This window comes from Heterocephalus glaber, unplaced genomic scaffold, assembly GCF_053883595.1.
Source record: "Heterocephalus glaber isolate CG9 unplaced genomic scaffold, H.glaber_assembly_v1.0 deba00001781, whole genome shotgun sequence".
Lineage (NCBI taxonomy): Eukaryota > Metazoa > Chordata > Mammalia > Rodentia > Bathyergidae > Heterocephalus > Heterocephalus glaber.
This window is the reverse complement of record NW_028258467.1, coordinates 1,954,811-1,967,906: the sequence shown is the minus strand read 5'-3', so window position 1 is coordinate 1,967,906 and position 13,096 is coordinate 1,954,811. Positions and strand designations below refer to the sequence as shown.

Genomic DNA, 13,096 nt, shown 5'->3' with positions numbered 1-13,096 from the left:
CAGGCTGGCCTTGAACTCCTGGTGATCCTCCTGCCCTCAGCATCCCAAGTGCTGGGATTACAGGCACGTATCAAGATGCCCAGCTTTGTATGGTTCTTTTAGGAAATAAAAATCATGTCATTCTACCAACACACAATCTCCTCAGCATTCTAGTAGGGGAGTTCTGTGGTGTGGCCTTTGTGCCTCACTTTGCTGGGCACTTTAGCCTGGTTTCTCACAGTTGGCTGAGTGCACTTATTCCCTCCCTACTTGCAGTGACTCCCTTAGCCTTAGGTGTTTTTCCTAGGAGCCCTGCCATTTACCTGCACTCTCACCTACCTCCTTGGATGCCCTGCTGAATGCTGGTCTTCTCTTCACAGATCCGGATGGCCAGTTGTACAGCATGCCACCTGCCCAGGATGAGGAGCCTCCCACCTGCACTGATGAGTTTGATGACTTTGTCACCTACGAGGCAAGTCTGGATGCTCCCCATCTTCCTCTGTGTGCTATACATCTTTTTTTTTTGGTACCGGTGATCGAACTCGGGTCCTTGTGCTTGCGCAGCAGGCGGCGAAACCACTGAGCTAAATCCCCAGCCCCTGTGTGCTATACATCTTGCTTCCTGAGCCTCCTGTTGCAGTTTTTGGAGATGGTGTGAAGAGAAGGGGGGCTAGTTAGGGGTCTCTGGGGATTCTTGGCTGTAGCAGGAGGTCAGTGTCTGTTTCACATGGAGCTCTCAGGGAGGGTGGGCTGTGTGTAGGAGTCCTCCCTGGAGGCCTGTCATAGAGCAGAGCACAGGTGGGTGATGGGGCTGTAGGTGATATTTCTGTCACCTGCCGGGCAAGGGCAGAGGAGAAGGCTAATGAGGTTTCTTTTTATGGAAACTCAGGTGGTTTTCTGTGTTGCGGGATATTTGATTAATTCTTGCCTCTCTATACTCCATCCCTTGCTCCCACATGCAGCCAGGGTTGTCATGGTAATGTGATGTCTTCTTTGTGAGTCTCTTGTCACTGTAGCTGAGCAGAAGGTCACAGTCAAGGAAAACAGGCCAGTCACTGTACCCTGCAGATTAGACCAAGTCCAGGGGCCTGGGGGCCAAGTGACTGGATCTGGATTGTTTTCTTTTTTTTTTTTTTTTGGTACCGGAAATCAAACTCAGGTGCACTTGTGAGGCAGGTGCGGGCCACTGAGCTAAATCCCTGGTCTTGAATTTTCTTTATGAAATTTGTGGAGCCTGTAGTCTCAGCTACTCAAGAAGTCAGCTGCGGCCAGTCTTCTATTGCCCGCTCTTTGGTCACATGAGGGTTATATCCAGTGGTGTCCAGGTAGCTTCTGAGGTGCAGTAGCCAAGAGGGTCAGGGTTGCCTCTGCTGACCTTTGTGCCTCTTTTCCTTGCTCTGGGAAGCTGCTTGAGCTGTTGTCATCCTCAGGTAGCCAGATTTACTTCCTGGCTTCCTGTTGCTTTGGCCTACAAAGACCTCAGCGGTCTGAGAGCCATCACTCTTCCCAGCTTTGTCACAAAGAACAAAGAGGGCTAGAGTCCTGCTTTGTGTCCCCATTTGGACTCTACCTGGGTTGTTCATCCTCCCTGTGCCTGGTGAGTTTCAGAGTGGGGCAGGAAGGCACATCAGGTTTTCAGATTCTGATTTTTTTTGGTACCAGGGATTGAACTTAGGTCCTACACTTTCGAGGCAGGCAGCTGAACTATTGAGCTAAATCCCCGGCCCTGATTCTGATTTCTTTTTTAGAGTGGAGGAAACCTTTTCTAAATTTTTATTACTTTTTTTTTTTTGGTTTTTTCAAGACAGTCTCACTGTGTAACTGGCCTTGAACTCACTATGTAGCCCAGGCTGGCCTCGAACTTGCAGTGATCCTCCTGCCTCAGCCTCCTGAGTGCTGGGATTATAGGTATGTGCCACTATGACCCACTTTTATTACCTATTTTTAACAGTTTGCTTTTTGGTTTTTTTGGTACTGGGGATTGAACTCAGGACCTTGTGGCCCCACTGAGCTAAATCCCCAGCCCTTTTATTACCTATTTTTAAAAAATTAATGTATTTTATATTTTGGAGAAGTTTTAAGTTTACAGAAAATGGAACAGATATTTCAGAGAGTTCCTCCACCCAGTTCTCCTGTTTATGAATACCTTGCACTGCCAGGGAGTGGGTTTGTGGCTGTTGGCACAGGAGTGCTGCATTTTGACCAGAATCCACAATGGCCCTGGGTTTCCCTCCAGAGATGTGATTCTATGGTTTTCACAGGTATGAGATATGTGTCAGCACCACGACAGCCTCACAGACTGCAGCTTTCCTGCTCCAGAAGTCCCCTGTGCTCCGCCATCCAGCCCTGAAGCTCCTGCTCTTTTTCCAAGTCCATGGCTCTGCCTTTCCAGAGTCATAGAGTTGAAATCAAACAGGATGTCTCCTTCTCAGACTGAGTTCTGTTTTACAGATTTTAAATTTCCTCCATTCTTGCTTTTTTTTTTTTTTAAAGGTTTGTAAGTATAATTTCAGGAGGATGTAACTAGATATTACTGTGAAACTTACAGAAGAATGAAAATTGCTCTTTAAAAAAAAAGTTTACTCGGGCCGGGGATTTAGCTCAGTGGTTCTGTCGCCTGTCTCACAAGCACAAGGACCCGAGTTTGATCCCTGGTACCAAAAAAAAAAAAAGTTTACTCATCATGGTTTTGGATTTTTTGTTTATTTTGTTTTGTTTTTGTTTTCTGAGACAGGGTCTTGCTATGTAGTCTAGGGTTGCTTTGAACTCACTGTGTAGGGCTGGGGATTTAGCTCAGTCGTTCTGCTGCCTGCCTTCCAACCACAAGGACCCAAGTTTGATCTCCAGTACCCCCCTCTAAAAAAAGTTCCATGAACTCACTATGTAGCCCAGATTGGCCTCAAACTCACAGCAGTCCTCCTGCTTCAGCCTCCTAAGTGCTGGGATTACAGGTGTAGACCATCACACCCGGCCACATTATGTAATTTTAAAAGGTCTAGCATACTTGTGAGTGGAGAACATGTGCCACATCCAGATATATTCAGAGCCTTTTTACTGGTGATCTTTGGAGACAAATGAACCTTTTCTTGATTTCCTGAAAATTGTTTGGTCAGACCCCTTTTTTTCTGTCTGGGAACATTCTTCAGATGCTATGTGGGTCAGGGGTTCATGTGTGGTTAATTACTGATGAGCTGCAGCTTCCTGCGGAGGACGGGTCTTGACTCTTGCCACTCTGAAGACTCTATGAGCTTGTGACTTGCCATAGGAGAAGGTTGCTGATGTGTCTCAAGTTAGATGAGGAAAAGCTAGGGGCTGATTTCAGGTCTGCCACAGGCTTTCACAGGAATGGTCATGGGAAGAAAGCTCCTAAGAATCTTAGAGGTGGGGGAAGGATGGGTATACAGGGTAGAGCCCTTTATCTGGAGCTCTGAGGAGCAATGGGGAGGCCACCAAGGCCAGGCCAGAGCCAGAGCAACATGGGCTTGCTGTGTGTGTTCCTCCTCCGCCAGTGCTGAGTTGGTAGAAAAGGTGGTCTTAGTGAAATGGTAGGAAATGTATCTTGTACAAACTGTGATCAGAAAGTTACAAAGTATAAAACAAAAGCCACTCTGTTTTGAGCCTTGTTTGTTAAAACTATCAAGGACATTTCCTGAACTTTGCTTCTCCCTCCTTGAGCAGCTTCACTGGGAGGTGTAATAGAGCATATCTAGGAGCAAGTTAAACTTTCTCTAAAGCTGAGATGCCTTCTGGTGGGCCACAGTTTTGGAAGAAACTCCAGTACAACTAGCAAATGGGGAGGTAACAACATCAGTTGAAAGAACCCAGTGACTTGGTTTGGATGGAGATAGGATGGGTTGGCTATTCCCAGCAGTGGACCCGTCCTGGAGCGCGTGTGCAGAGACAGGCCCATGAGACTCCCAAGAGCATTGAGGGTAAGAAGAAACGCTAGTGTGTACTGTCCCCAGAACTCGGTTTCAGAGGAAATGACCTTAGCATGGTGGCGCATGCCTATAATTCCATCACTCTGGGAAACTGAAGCAGGAAAATCCCAAGTTTCAGCCCAGCCTGGGCAACTTAGTGAGACCCTGTATCAAAATTTAAAAAATGGGGGGTGCAGGTACTGGGAATTGAACTCAGGACCTTGTGCTTGCCAGGCAGGTGAGGTACCACTGAGCTAAATGCCTGGCCCCTCAAGATAAAAAAAAAAATTAGGGCTGGGGATTTAGCTCAGTGGTTCCACCATCTGTGTTGCAAGCTCAAGGTCTCGAGTTCAATCCCCGGTACAAAAAAAAAAATTTTCTTAAAGGGGTGGGGATGTAGCTTAGTGCAAAGACCATGGGTTCAACCCTTAGCCTATTAAATAAATAAATAAATAAATAAATAAATAAATAAATAAATGGCACCATGACCTGGACAGTGGGTACTGCTGGGCAGTGTTGGGCCCACTTGACATCCTTTGTTAACTGGTGAATGTAACCTTAACATACTGTGAAGTTTTCTGAGATGCATGTTGGTTTTCTTGTGAGTTCATTTTAACACTGGTGATTGGTAAAGATTGTAGAAGTTGGTAGCATATGTATCTCCAACCTGCTTTATTCAGTCTTTGTTCAGAAAATTTCAAGCATGTCAAGAGTAGAGAGAAGAGTATGATCTGTCTTGCATGTTGATTGCTTTTGTTTCCAGTGCTGAGGGTTGAACCCAGTGCCTACCGCTTTCTAGACAAGGTGCTGTACCTCTAAGCTACACCTCTAGCCTCCTTGATTGCTTTTAATAACTTCCACATTTCTGGGCACTTCTTGTTGATTACCACCAAATTCATACATACAAAATTAAAATTTCTTTCCCTTACCCTTAACTGTTGATAAAACTTGTGTGTGTTTGCATACCAGGTAAGTACTCTACTACTGAGCTACACCGCAGCTCTACAAAGCTTTCTACTAGGTCCAGGAGACAATGCAATGGAAACCTTGTGGTGATAGCAGTCTGGTTTGGAGGACCAAATACATAGCAGGTAATTTAAGAGTAGTAGAATCAAGCTTGGCATAGTGGCACATCCTTATAATCCCAGCACTTTGTGAGGCTGAGGCAGGAGGATCACAAGTTCAAGCTCAGGCTGGGGAAGAGATCCTATGTCAAAATAAAAAATTGAAAAAGGGCTTGGAATGTAGTTTGATCCAAAGGCCCTGGATTCAATTCTCAGTACTTAAAAACAAAAACACTAGCAGAGTCACTGAAGAACCATAAAGATCACTTCTGCATGCTCTTAACTGACAGGGAGGAGGGGGCTTTGGGAAGGTATTGTCTAAAATCATACAGCCATACAGCCAGTTAATAGTAGAGTTGGAACTAGAACCTTGTTTCCTAATTCCTAGTGCCATGCTCTTTCTGCTGTTACTAGTAACATTTACATCACCAAACAGAAGTTACAAGAATATAGAACATAGAAAATGTGTAAGTCATTGAGAGTTTATGTTATAGCTCAATACCTCTCATCTGTTTTCATAAAAGTACACCTCCCCTAATTTACAATGAAGTTCAGGAATGATTCTTCTCACTTATTTCTCATTTGAAGTATTTTATTTATTTTTGGAGTGATCATGTATTTCTAACTTTCTACTCTTATTTAGTGGGACTTAAAAAAAAAAGAATTATTATTCACCTGGTTCAAAAATCAAAACAATATAAAAATGTCTCCATCTTTTCCCTTATAAGTATCCATTTTACTGGTTTCTTATGTTTTTTAATGTTTCTTTATGTAAATATATTTACATAAAGAAAATACAAATATGTAATCTTATTTCTTCCTTACACAGAAAGATGACATTATTTATACTCTTCTATGCCTTACTGTTTTTATGAAAGATTATAATCTTTAGAGATTTCTATATCATAACAGAGAATTTCCTTATTCTTTTTATAAGTGAATAATATTTCATTTGTTGATGCTCCATAGTTTAACAAATCGTATAGATGGAAAATCAGTTTGGCTTCATTCTTTTTCCCAGTTTAGTCGTAGTCACGTTCATTCTAATCCAAAGCAAACAGCTTTCACATGAGCTAGAAAACCGGGTTTGGGCAACTAGAATTGCACGTAATTCTAGAGAGAAATGGAGAGGTGAAGGGTGATGTTTTTCAGCTTAGTATATCTGATTTTATCATATATTCTTACACTTATATTTCAAACTATTTGTCTCATTACTTGAGGCTAATTGTGAGTATTATTTTTAAAAATCTTAAATGTCCTTCAGAGAATATTTTATTGTATCTTGAGGTTAAATTATTTCCAATAGAAATATATACAGAGTTTAGAGTGAAGTTAAGGAAAATATAGTAGAATTAAATGTGACGTAAAATCAACTTCTCCAGTAAGTATGTATTTTATAAAGTGATATAATATAGCATCCTGAGTTGATAAAACATGTATTAAAGCAACGTGTTTGGATAATTCCATTATATCAAGTCCTAAAAGATTTAAAACATGAATAGATCAGGCTTTTAAATGATGTGTTTCTAATAGACTGATTTTTTTTTTACCCATGCCAACTGATCATTGGATGTTTGGTTTGGTTTGTTCTTTTTAACATCCCTTTCAAAATTCTCATTTTTCTTTCTTTTTTTTGAGACAAGGTCTCACTATGTAGTTCAGGCTGGTTTTGAACTCACCATGTAGCCTAGGCTGCCCTCAAACTCACAGTGATCCTTATGCCTCGGCCTCCCAAGTGCCAAGATTAGAGGCATGAGCTATCATGCCTGGCTCCTTTTTTTTTTTTTTGGTACCGGGGATCGAACTCAGGACCTTGTGCTTGCCAGAAAGACACAGTACCACTGAGCTACACCCCCAGCCCTATGGCTCATTTTTCCTTTTTCTTTTTTTTTGGTACCGGGGATCAAATTTAGGACCTTGGACTTGTGAGTCAGTTACAGCACCACTGAGCTAAATCCTGGGCTCTGGTTTTTTTCTTAACTGATAAAATACTAAGAAACAATAAGTGTTATATATGTAGAGACAGATGTACTACTTAGAATGCATTGATATTTAACCTGATTAAAATGACTGACAATTTAAGAAAAAAAAGAAGTTGGTAGCATATATTTGTTGGCTTCTGAGCAAACGTAGGTCCTGTTTGCATGACAGACATTACCTGGCAGGGTAAGGCCATTCTCTGTGCTTCAGGTTGATTTTTGTGCTTCACTGGAAAGTCCTCCCCCAAAACTAATTTGCTACTTGGTTTGATGACACTGAGGGCAGGTCTTCCCAGCAGCAGCTGGCTGCAGATGTGAATCTCAGGAGGAAGTAGCTCCACGGCACCTGTGAACTGGGTTCCTTTACCCTCCCTGTCTCAGCTGTTCCCTCCCTGGAGCATCATTTCCAATTAAGAGGTTCTTTGCTCTCTGGCCCACTGGGGGTCCCTGAGTATTTATACCAGTACTGTGAGATCCTACCTTCATTACCCTGTTTATTTATAGTTTGGAGGAGATAAAGGAGTAAGTGCAAACTGTGTTCACATCCTCTGACAGGCTTCAGCCCCTCTGCAGCAGTGGCGAGGTACAAGAGTATCTCTCATGTAAAAATATATTTATTATTATTATTTATTATTATTTTGTTTTATACTTTTGCTTTTTTGAGACAGGGTCTCACTTTGTAGTTCAGGTTGACCTTGAACTCTATATAGCCCAGACTGGCCTCAAACTTATGATGATCCTCCTGCCTCAGCCTCCTAAGTGCTGGAACTACAGGCGTGCACCACCACACCTAGCAGGATCCCTCATTTGAGAAATGAGGGTGGGGAAGGGAAGAAGTAGGGAGGGGGTGAGCAGCTCCCCAAATGCAATGTGTGAGTGCAGGGCTTGGCAGAGCACCCTGCTCCTCACACAGAGAGCATGGAGACTCAGAGTTGTGCATTTGCCCCACCATTCAGCACCAGTAATTGTGTCATAAGCCACCCTGTCTAGGGTGCCTCCACCCACTTGGGCAGGACAAGAGGTCTGTGACTTGAGCTGGGTCTAGCATTAGACCTCCTTCCCTTTCTGGGAGGAGAATCTTGTAGAGTGTGAACTGCATCTGAGGGCGAGAAAACACTGATTTGTTGTTAAAACACCTGAGCTGCTCCTTGGGAACCCAGGGTCCACATGGCCCAGGAGGAGCCCTGGTGCCTGTCAGAAGCAGGGTTGACTTTTTAAAAAAATTTGGGCCAGAGATTTAGCTCAGTGGTTCCGCTGCCTGCCTTGCAAGTACAAGGTCCTGAGTTTGATTCCCGGTACAAAAAAAAAAAAAAAAAGACAAATTAATTTATTTTTTCTGGTACCTGGGATTGAACTTGAGACCTGGCACTTGTGAGGCAGGCGGAGCTAAATCCCCTGCCCATGGTTGAGTTTTTAGAAAGTGTGCCTCGAGCTGGGGGTGCAGCTCAGTGGGAGAGCAGTTGCCCACCATGCTTGATGCCCACACACCTCAGTCTTCACCAGCATCACCACAAAAAGCAAGAAAAATCCTCTGCAAGCCTCAAAGGTCAAGTTCTGTTGCTTACAGGAAACCCTCTCTAAGGGTCTTTGGAAGAGCAGTACCCCATCAGTGTTGGGGCCTCATTGGCCCTGGTGGTGAGGGTTCCCCACTTCCCTTGTTCAGTGCACTGAGTGCTTGATTGTAGACACCATGAGGATGGTGGGGCTGTCCTTGTGACCAGGAACAATGTTCTTAGAAGTTTTTGGCTAAATACTGAAGAGCAGAATCTGGCCTTTGTTGTTGCTAATTATCAGGCCTCTTAGGAGGCTGTGGAGAGTTTCCCAAGTGCCCTGTGGATGAGTTTGTAACTGTGATCTTCCAGTAGCACGTCCCCTGTGAATATATAGTTCTTTCATGGTGATTAACAGCTTCCCCTCACCTAAAGCCAGCAGTTTGTGCTAACTGGCCCTGCATGAGGTGGTGGAGTAGGGGTATGAAGTGGTGGTGGTCCTGGTTGGCCTTACTCTGGAGAGAGAGTTGTTTCAGATGATGTGTAAAACTGGAGCTGCCACCTGTTAGGGTGACCTTCTGGTTTTGAATTTTGAAGTGGATGCAATGTATGGATTAGGATTTTGTGGGGTTTTTTGCACCAGGGATCGAACTCGGGACCTTGAGCTTTCAAGGCAGGTGCTGGAACCACTGAGCTAAATCCCTGGCCCGTAGTTTTTATGAATTACTTCCTTAGACTCTAGGGAGGCTTGGATTTTCCCTTGGAAATGGGATGACCACCCAGACACCTGCAGTGAGCATAATGCTTGTACTCTCTGTCTTAGTCTGGCTTTATAACAGTCAAAGTGTTTCCACCTCTAGAGGCAGGCAACCTGCAGTCTCATTTTTAGTACTTTGCAAAGCACCTGGTCGTGTTATTTCAATGCCTTAAGGTAGATGCCTGGTGAGATTATTATCTATAGCCCAGTTTACAGAAGAGGCTCCAGGGTTGAGTCATGTGTCTGAGGTCACACATTTTCAGTAGTAGGCAAAGATGGAAGTGAGACCTCCCATCCAGCCCACAGCCCAGGCCTGAGAATCCTCAGATGAGGATTAGGTGTACTGGGGAGTCCTCTGGGCAGCCCTCTGTGCCTCACATTCCTGATGATTCCAATCCCAGAGTACAAAGGGCATCATTTTCCTGCTACTACTGCAACTTTTCTGAAATCTTGTTTGTAAATTATTAACCTCAGACCTTCTCAGCATGAAATGGGGCTACTTCTAACCTGCAATTTCATTTTAATGAAGGTTGACATAAATTGAAAATATCCAGTTTAATGATTCTTTAGTTTTAAGTTTGTTTGATCTACAAATGTTGTTGTCCATGATATGCCAGGCCTGTAGTAGGTGCTGGGTACATAAAAGTAAAAACAGATCTGTCTAGTGGATAGGCAAACATTTAACCAATCAACAAAGTTAGCTAGATAATTAATGATTTTTTTTTTTTTTTTGAGACAGGGTCTTACTATGTAGTTCAGGCTAGCATTGAACTCACTATGTAGCCCAGGCCAGCCTGGAACGAGCGACAGTCCTTCTCCCTCAGTCTCTCAAGTGCTGGCTTACAGGTGTGTGCCACCATGCCCAGCGATTAATGAGTATTTTGAGTTTAGATTTGACTTTGGATTTCACAGTAATATTCTGAACATACAAACAGCTGTTGATGGTAACTTTTTAATTTAAAAAGGTACGTTGTTACAGTATTGGATATTAACTTTGTGGATATGATTTAGCTCAGTGATGCTGTGCCTATCTTGCAAGCACAAGGTCCTGAGTTTGATCCCCCGTACCAAAAATAAAATAAAAAAAAAAACTATAGTTGGGCTGGGTGTGGTGATGCATTCCTGTAATGCCAGCATTTGGGAGGTTGAGGCAGGAGGATTACCATGAATTCGAAGCCAGCCTGGGCTACATAGCGAGTCCCTGTCTCAAAAAAACAAAACAAGCCAGGGATTTAGCTCAGTGGTGCTGCCGCCTGCCTTGCAAGCAAAAGCTCCTGAATTCGATCCCTAGTAACAACAACAATAAAAAAGACCAAAACTATTGTTGGGCTGGGGATATAGCTCAATGACAAGACACTTCTAGCATATGGGAGGCCTTGGGTATGATCCCCAGCACCCAAAATACAAACAATTTTACAAATCTACAAATCCTGTTTTATGAGTTAATGTCTGTTTGGAGATGTGGCTGGGGCTTTTGCTACCTTAACACTCACACAGTATAGCCTTCCACAGTATGGCCTCCACGGTAACTGTTGGTTCTTTCCCCTAGGCCACTGAGGTGACAGATAGTGCATATATGGGCTCGGAGAGCACCTACAGTGAGTGTGAGACCTTCACTGATGAGGACACCAGCACCCTGGTGCACCCTGAACTGCATCCTGAGGGGGACGCCGACAGTGCAGGCAGCTCAGCTGTGCCCTCTGAGTGCCTGGACACCATGGAGGAGCCTAACCAAGGTGCACTGCTGCTGCTTCCAGGCAGGTCTGTACCATACCAGGCCCCCTGGTGGGTGGCCTGCTGTGTAGAATCACCCACAGAACAAGGCTACAGTCTCTTCTCCCACTATCTTCCTCACCAAGAAGTGCTCTTCTTGACTATGGATGACCCTGATTACGTTACATAACAAGAGGCAAACTTTTAATTCAGTCTTTTGGATTTTGTCAGCACAGGTCTTAAAGCCAGGGCTGGAGGACACAACATGGAGTGAATGTCTTCATGGCACCCTGTCCAGACCGCGTGTCTAGTCCCTCTCCCAGGATGTATGTAGCCCCATGATGAAGACTTGCAGGGAGCTTGCTGAAGTGACAGGTGGAAAGAGAACGTGCTCAGCCTCACATCAAGCTGCCCAAGAAGCCACTAGGCTTATTAGGTTTAGAAGTGTTTTTATTTTGTATTTCCTCTTTTATTTCTGTTCAATTTGCCCCTCACAGTTTATTTTCTCTCCATTATATACAGCACACTTTTAAGTGTCTTAAGTGGCCATGGCACAAGTGCATGGCCACCTGGTTCTTCACACTGACTACACCATGTGCCTGCTCACAGGCTAAGAAAATCACAGCTGCACCAAGGTGCCCTTGGACCTCCCCAGCACTGGGGTTCCTAGGGCAGCAAGCCTTGCCCAGTTTCCCATCTTACATGAATGCAGGCACACAGAAGATTCCTCTCAGCACCTGGCTTCTTTCACTTGCTGCTGTGGCTATGAGATTCGTTCCTATTTTTCTGCGTAGTCGTATATCATTTATTATTGTTATTCTAGTATTCCTTTGTATTAATATGCTGCAACTTTTTAATTTATTCTAATGTCAAGGGACATTTAGGTACCTTACTATTTTCAGTTTTTAAAATATGACTGCTATAAACATCTAGGTGTCCTGGGACCTTGTCCCTGGGAGTGGGATAGTGGGTCACTGGGAGAATGTACCTGCAGCTTTAAATTACCTGGTGTTCTTGTAGTTACAGACATCTGCAAAGGGGTTAGAGTAGCTTCACCCCTGCCAGCTGTGTGGGATCCCAGTACTCCCTTCTGGCTCATGCTCAGCCTCTAGGTCTGTAGCTCTGCTGCAATGTAGTTCTTGCTGGCATTTCACAGGTGCCTGAAGGCTGAGCACCTTTCCTGGTTGCTCTTCTTCTGTAAAGTATATTTTGTTTTGTTTTGTTTCCAGAGGTCTGCAGACATCTGTGCAATGCCAGTTTGTCAGTGTTTCTGCTTACAGGCCATGTGGTCTCTGTGCCAAGCTCTGCTGTTGAGATACAGAAGCAGCCACAGACCACACGTCAGCAAAACGGCCTGGATGTGTGCCCCAGGACAACTGTCTGCAAAAACAGATCATGGCAGAGTATGCCCTGCCCCTGGTCTATTGTGTTGCTGCTTTTCTGCTAATTTGTAGGACTCAGCATATTTCAGATGTGAGTTCTTTAGTGGATGTGTATTACAGAGACCTTTTCCTACTCTCAGGCCTCTCTTTTACTTCCCTCGTGGTGTCTTTGAAGAGCATATGTTTTTAATTTTACTATAGTATGGTCCATCCATTTTTCTTTTATGATAAGCACTTTTGTGTTCCATTTAAGAAATCTTGGACTGGGGCCAGGGGTTTAGCTCAGTGGTTCCGGTGCCTGCCTCACAAGCACAAGGTCCTGAGTTCAATCCCCAGTACCAAAAAAAGAAATCTTGGACTGGGAATGCAGTGCAGTGGTACAAGACTCAACTAACATGCATGAGACCCTGGATTCAATGCCTTGTACCACCAGACCAAAAAAGAAAGAAAGAAATCTTTCACTTTACAGTGACTCTGATGTTTACATCTGCCTTCCTTTAAAAACATTGTTTTGGGCTGGGGATTTAGCTCAGTGGTTTTGCCTCCTGCTGCGTAAGCACAAGGACCCGAGTTTGATCCCCGGTACCAAAAAAAAAATTGTTTTACCTTCATGTTTTAGACATAAATGATCCCTGTGTAACTGGTTCTTTCCCTCCCTCCCTCTCCGATTCTTCCTTCCCCTCTCCCCTCCCTCATGTGGTGCTGGAGATTGAACCCAGTGCCTTGCACATGCTAGTCAAGCACTATAACTGGTTCTTTGTGTGATGTGAGGCAGGGTTCATTTTTTCCCAGATGGTATCTAATAGACTCGG

At 44.1% G+C, this 13,096-nt stretch overlaps 1 protein-coding gene across 2 annotated transcripts in view; it reads left to right on the top strand.

Annotated features, from left to right (window-relative positions):
• Rab11fip3 (RAB11 family interacting protein 3) overlaps positions 1-13,096 on the top strand; it is a 96,951-nt gene that overhangs the window by 46,573 nt on the left and 37,282 nt on the right. For both annotated transcript variants that reach the window (XM_004873784.4, XM_004873783.4), the window contains exons 3-4: positions 360-451; positions 10,739-10,950. In XM_004873784.4, coding sequence (XP_004873841.1) covers positions 360-451; positions 10,739-10,950 — 304 coding nt within the window. The remainder of the gene's footprint in view (positions 1-359; positions 452-10,738; positions 10,951-13,096) is intronic.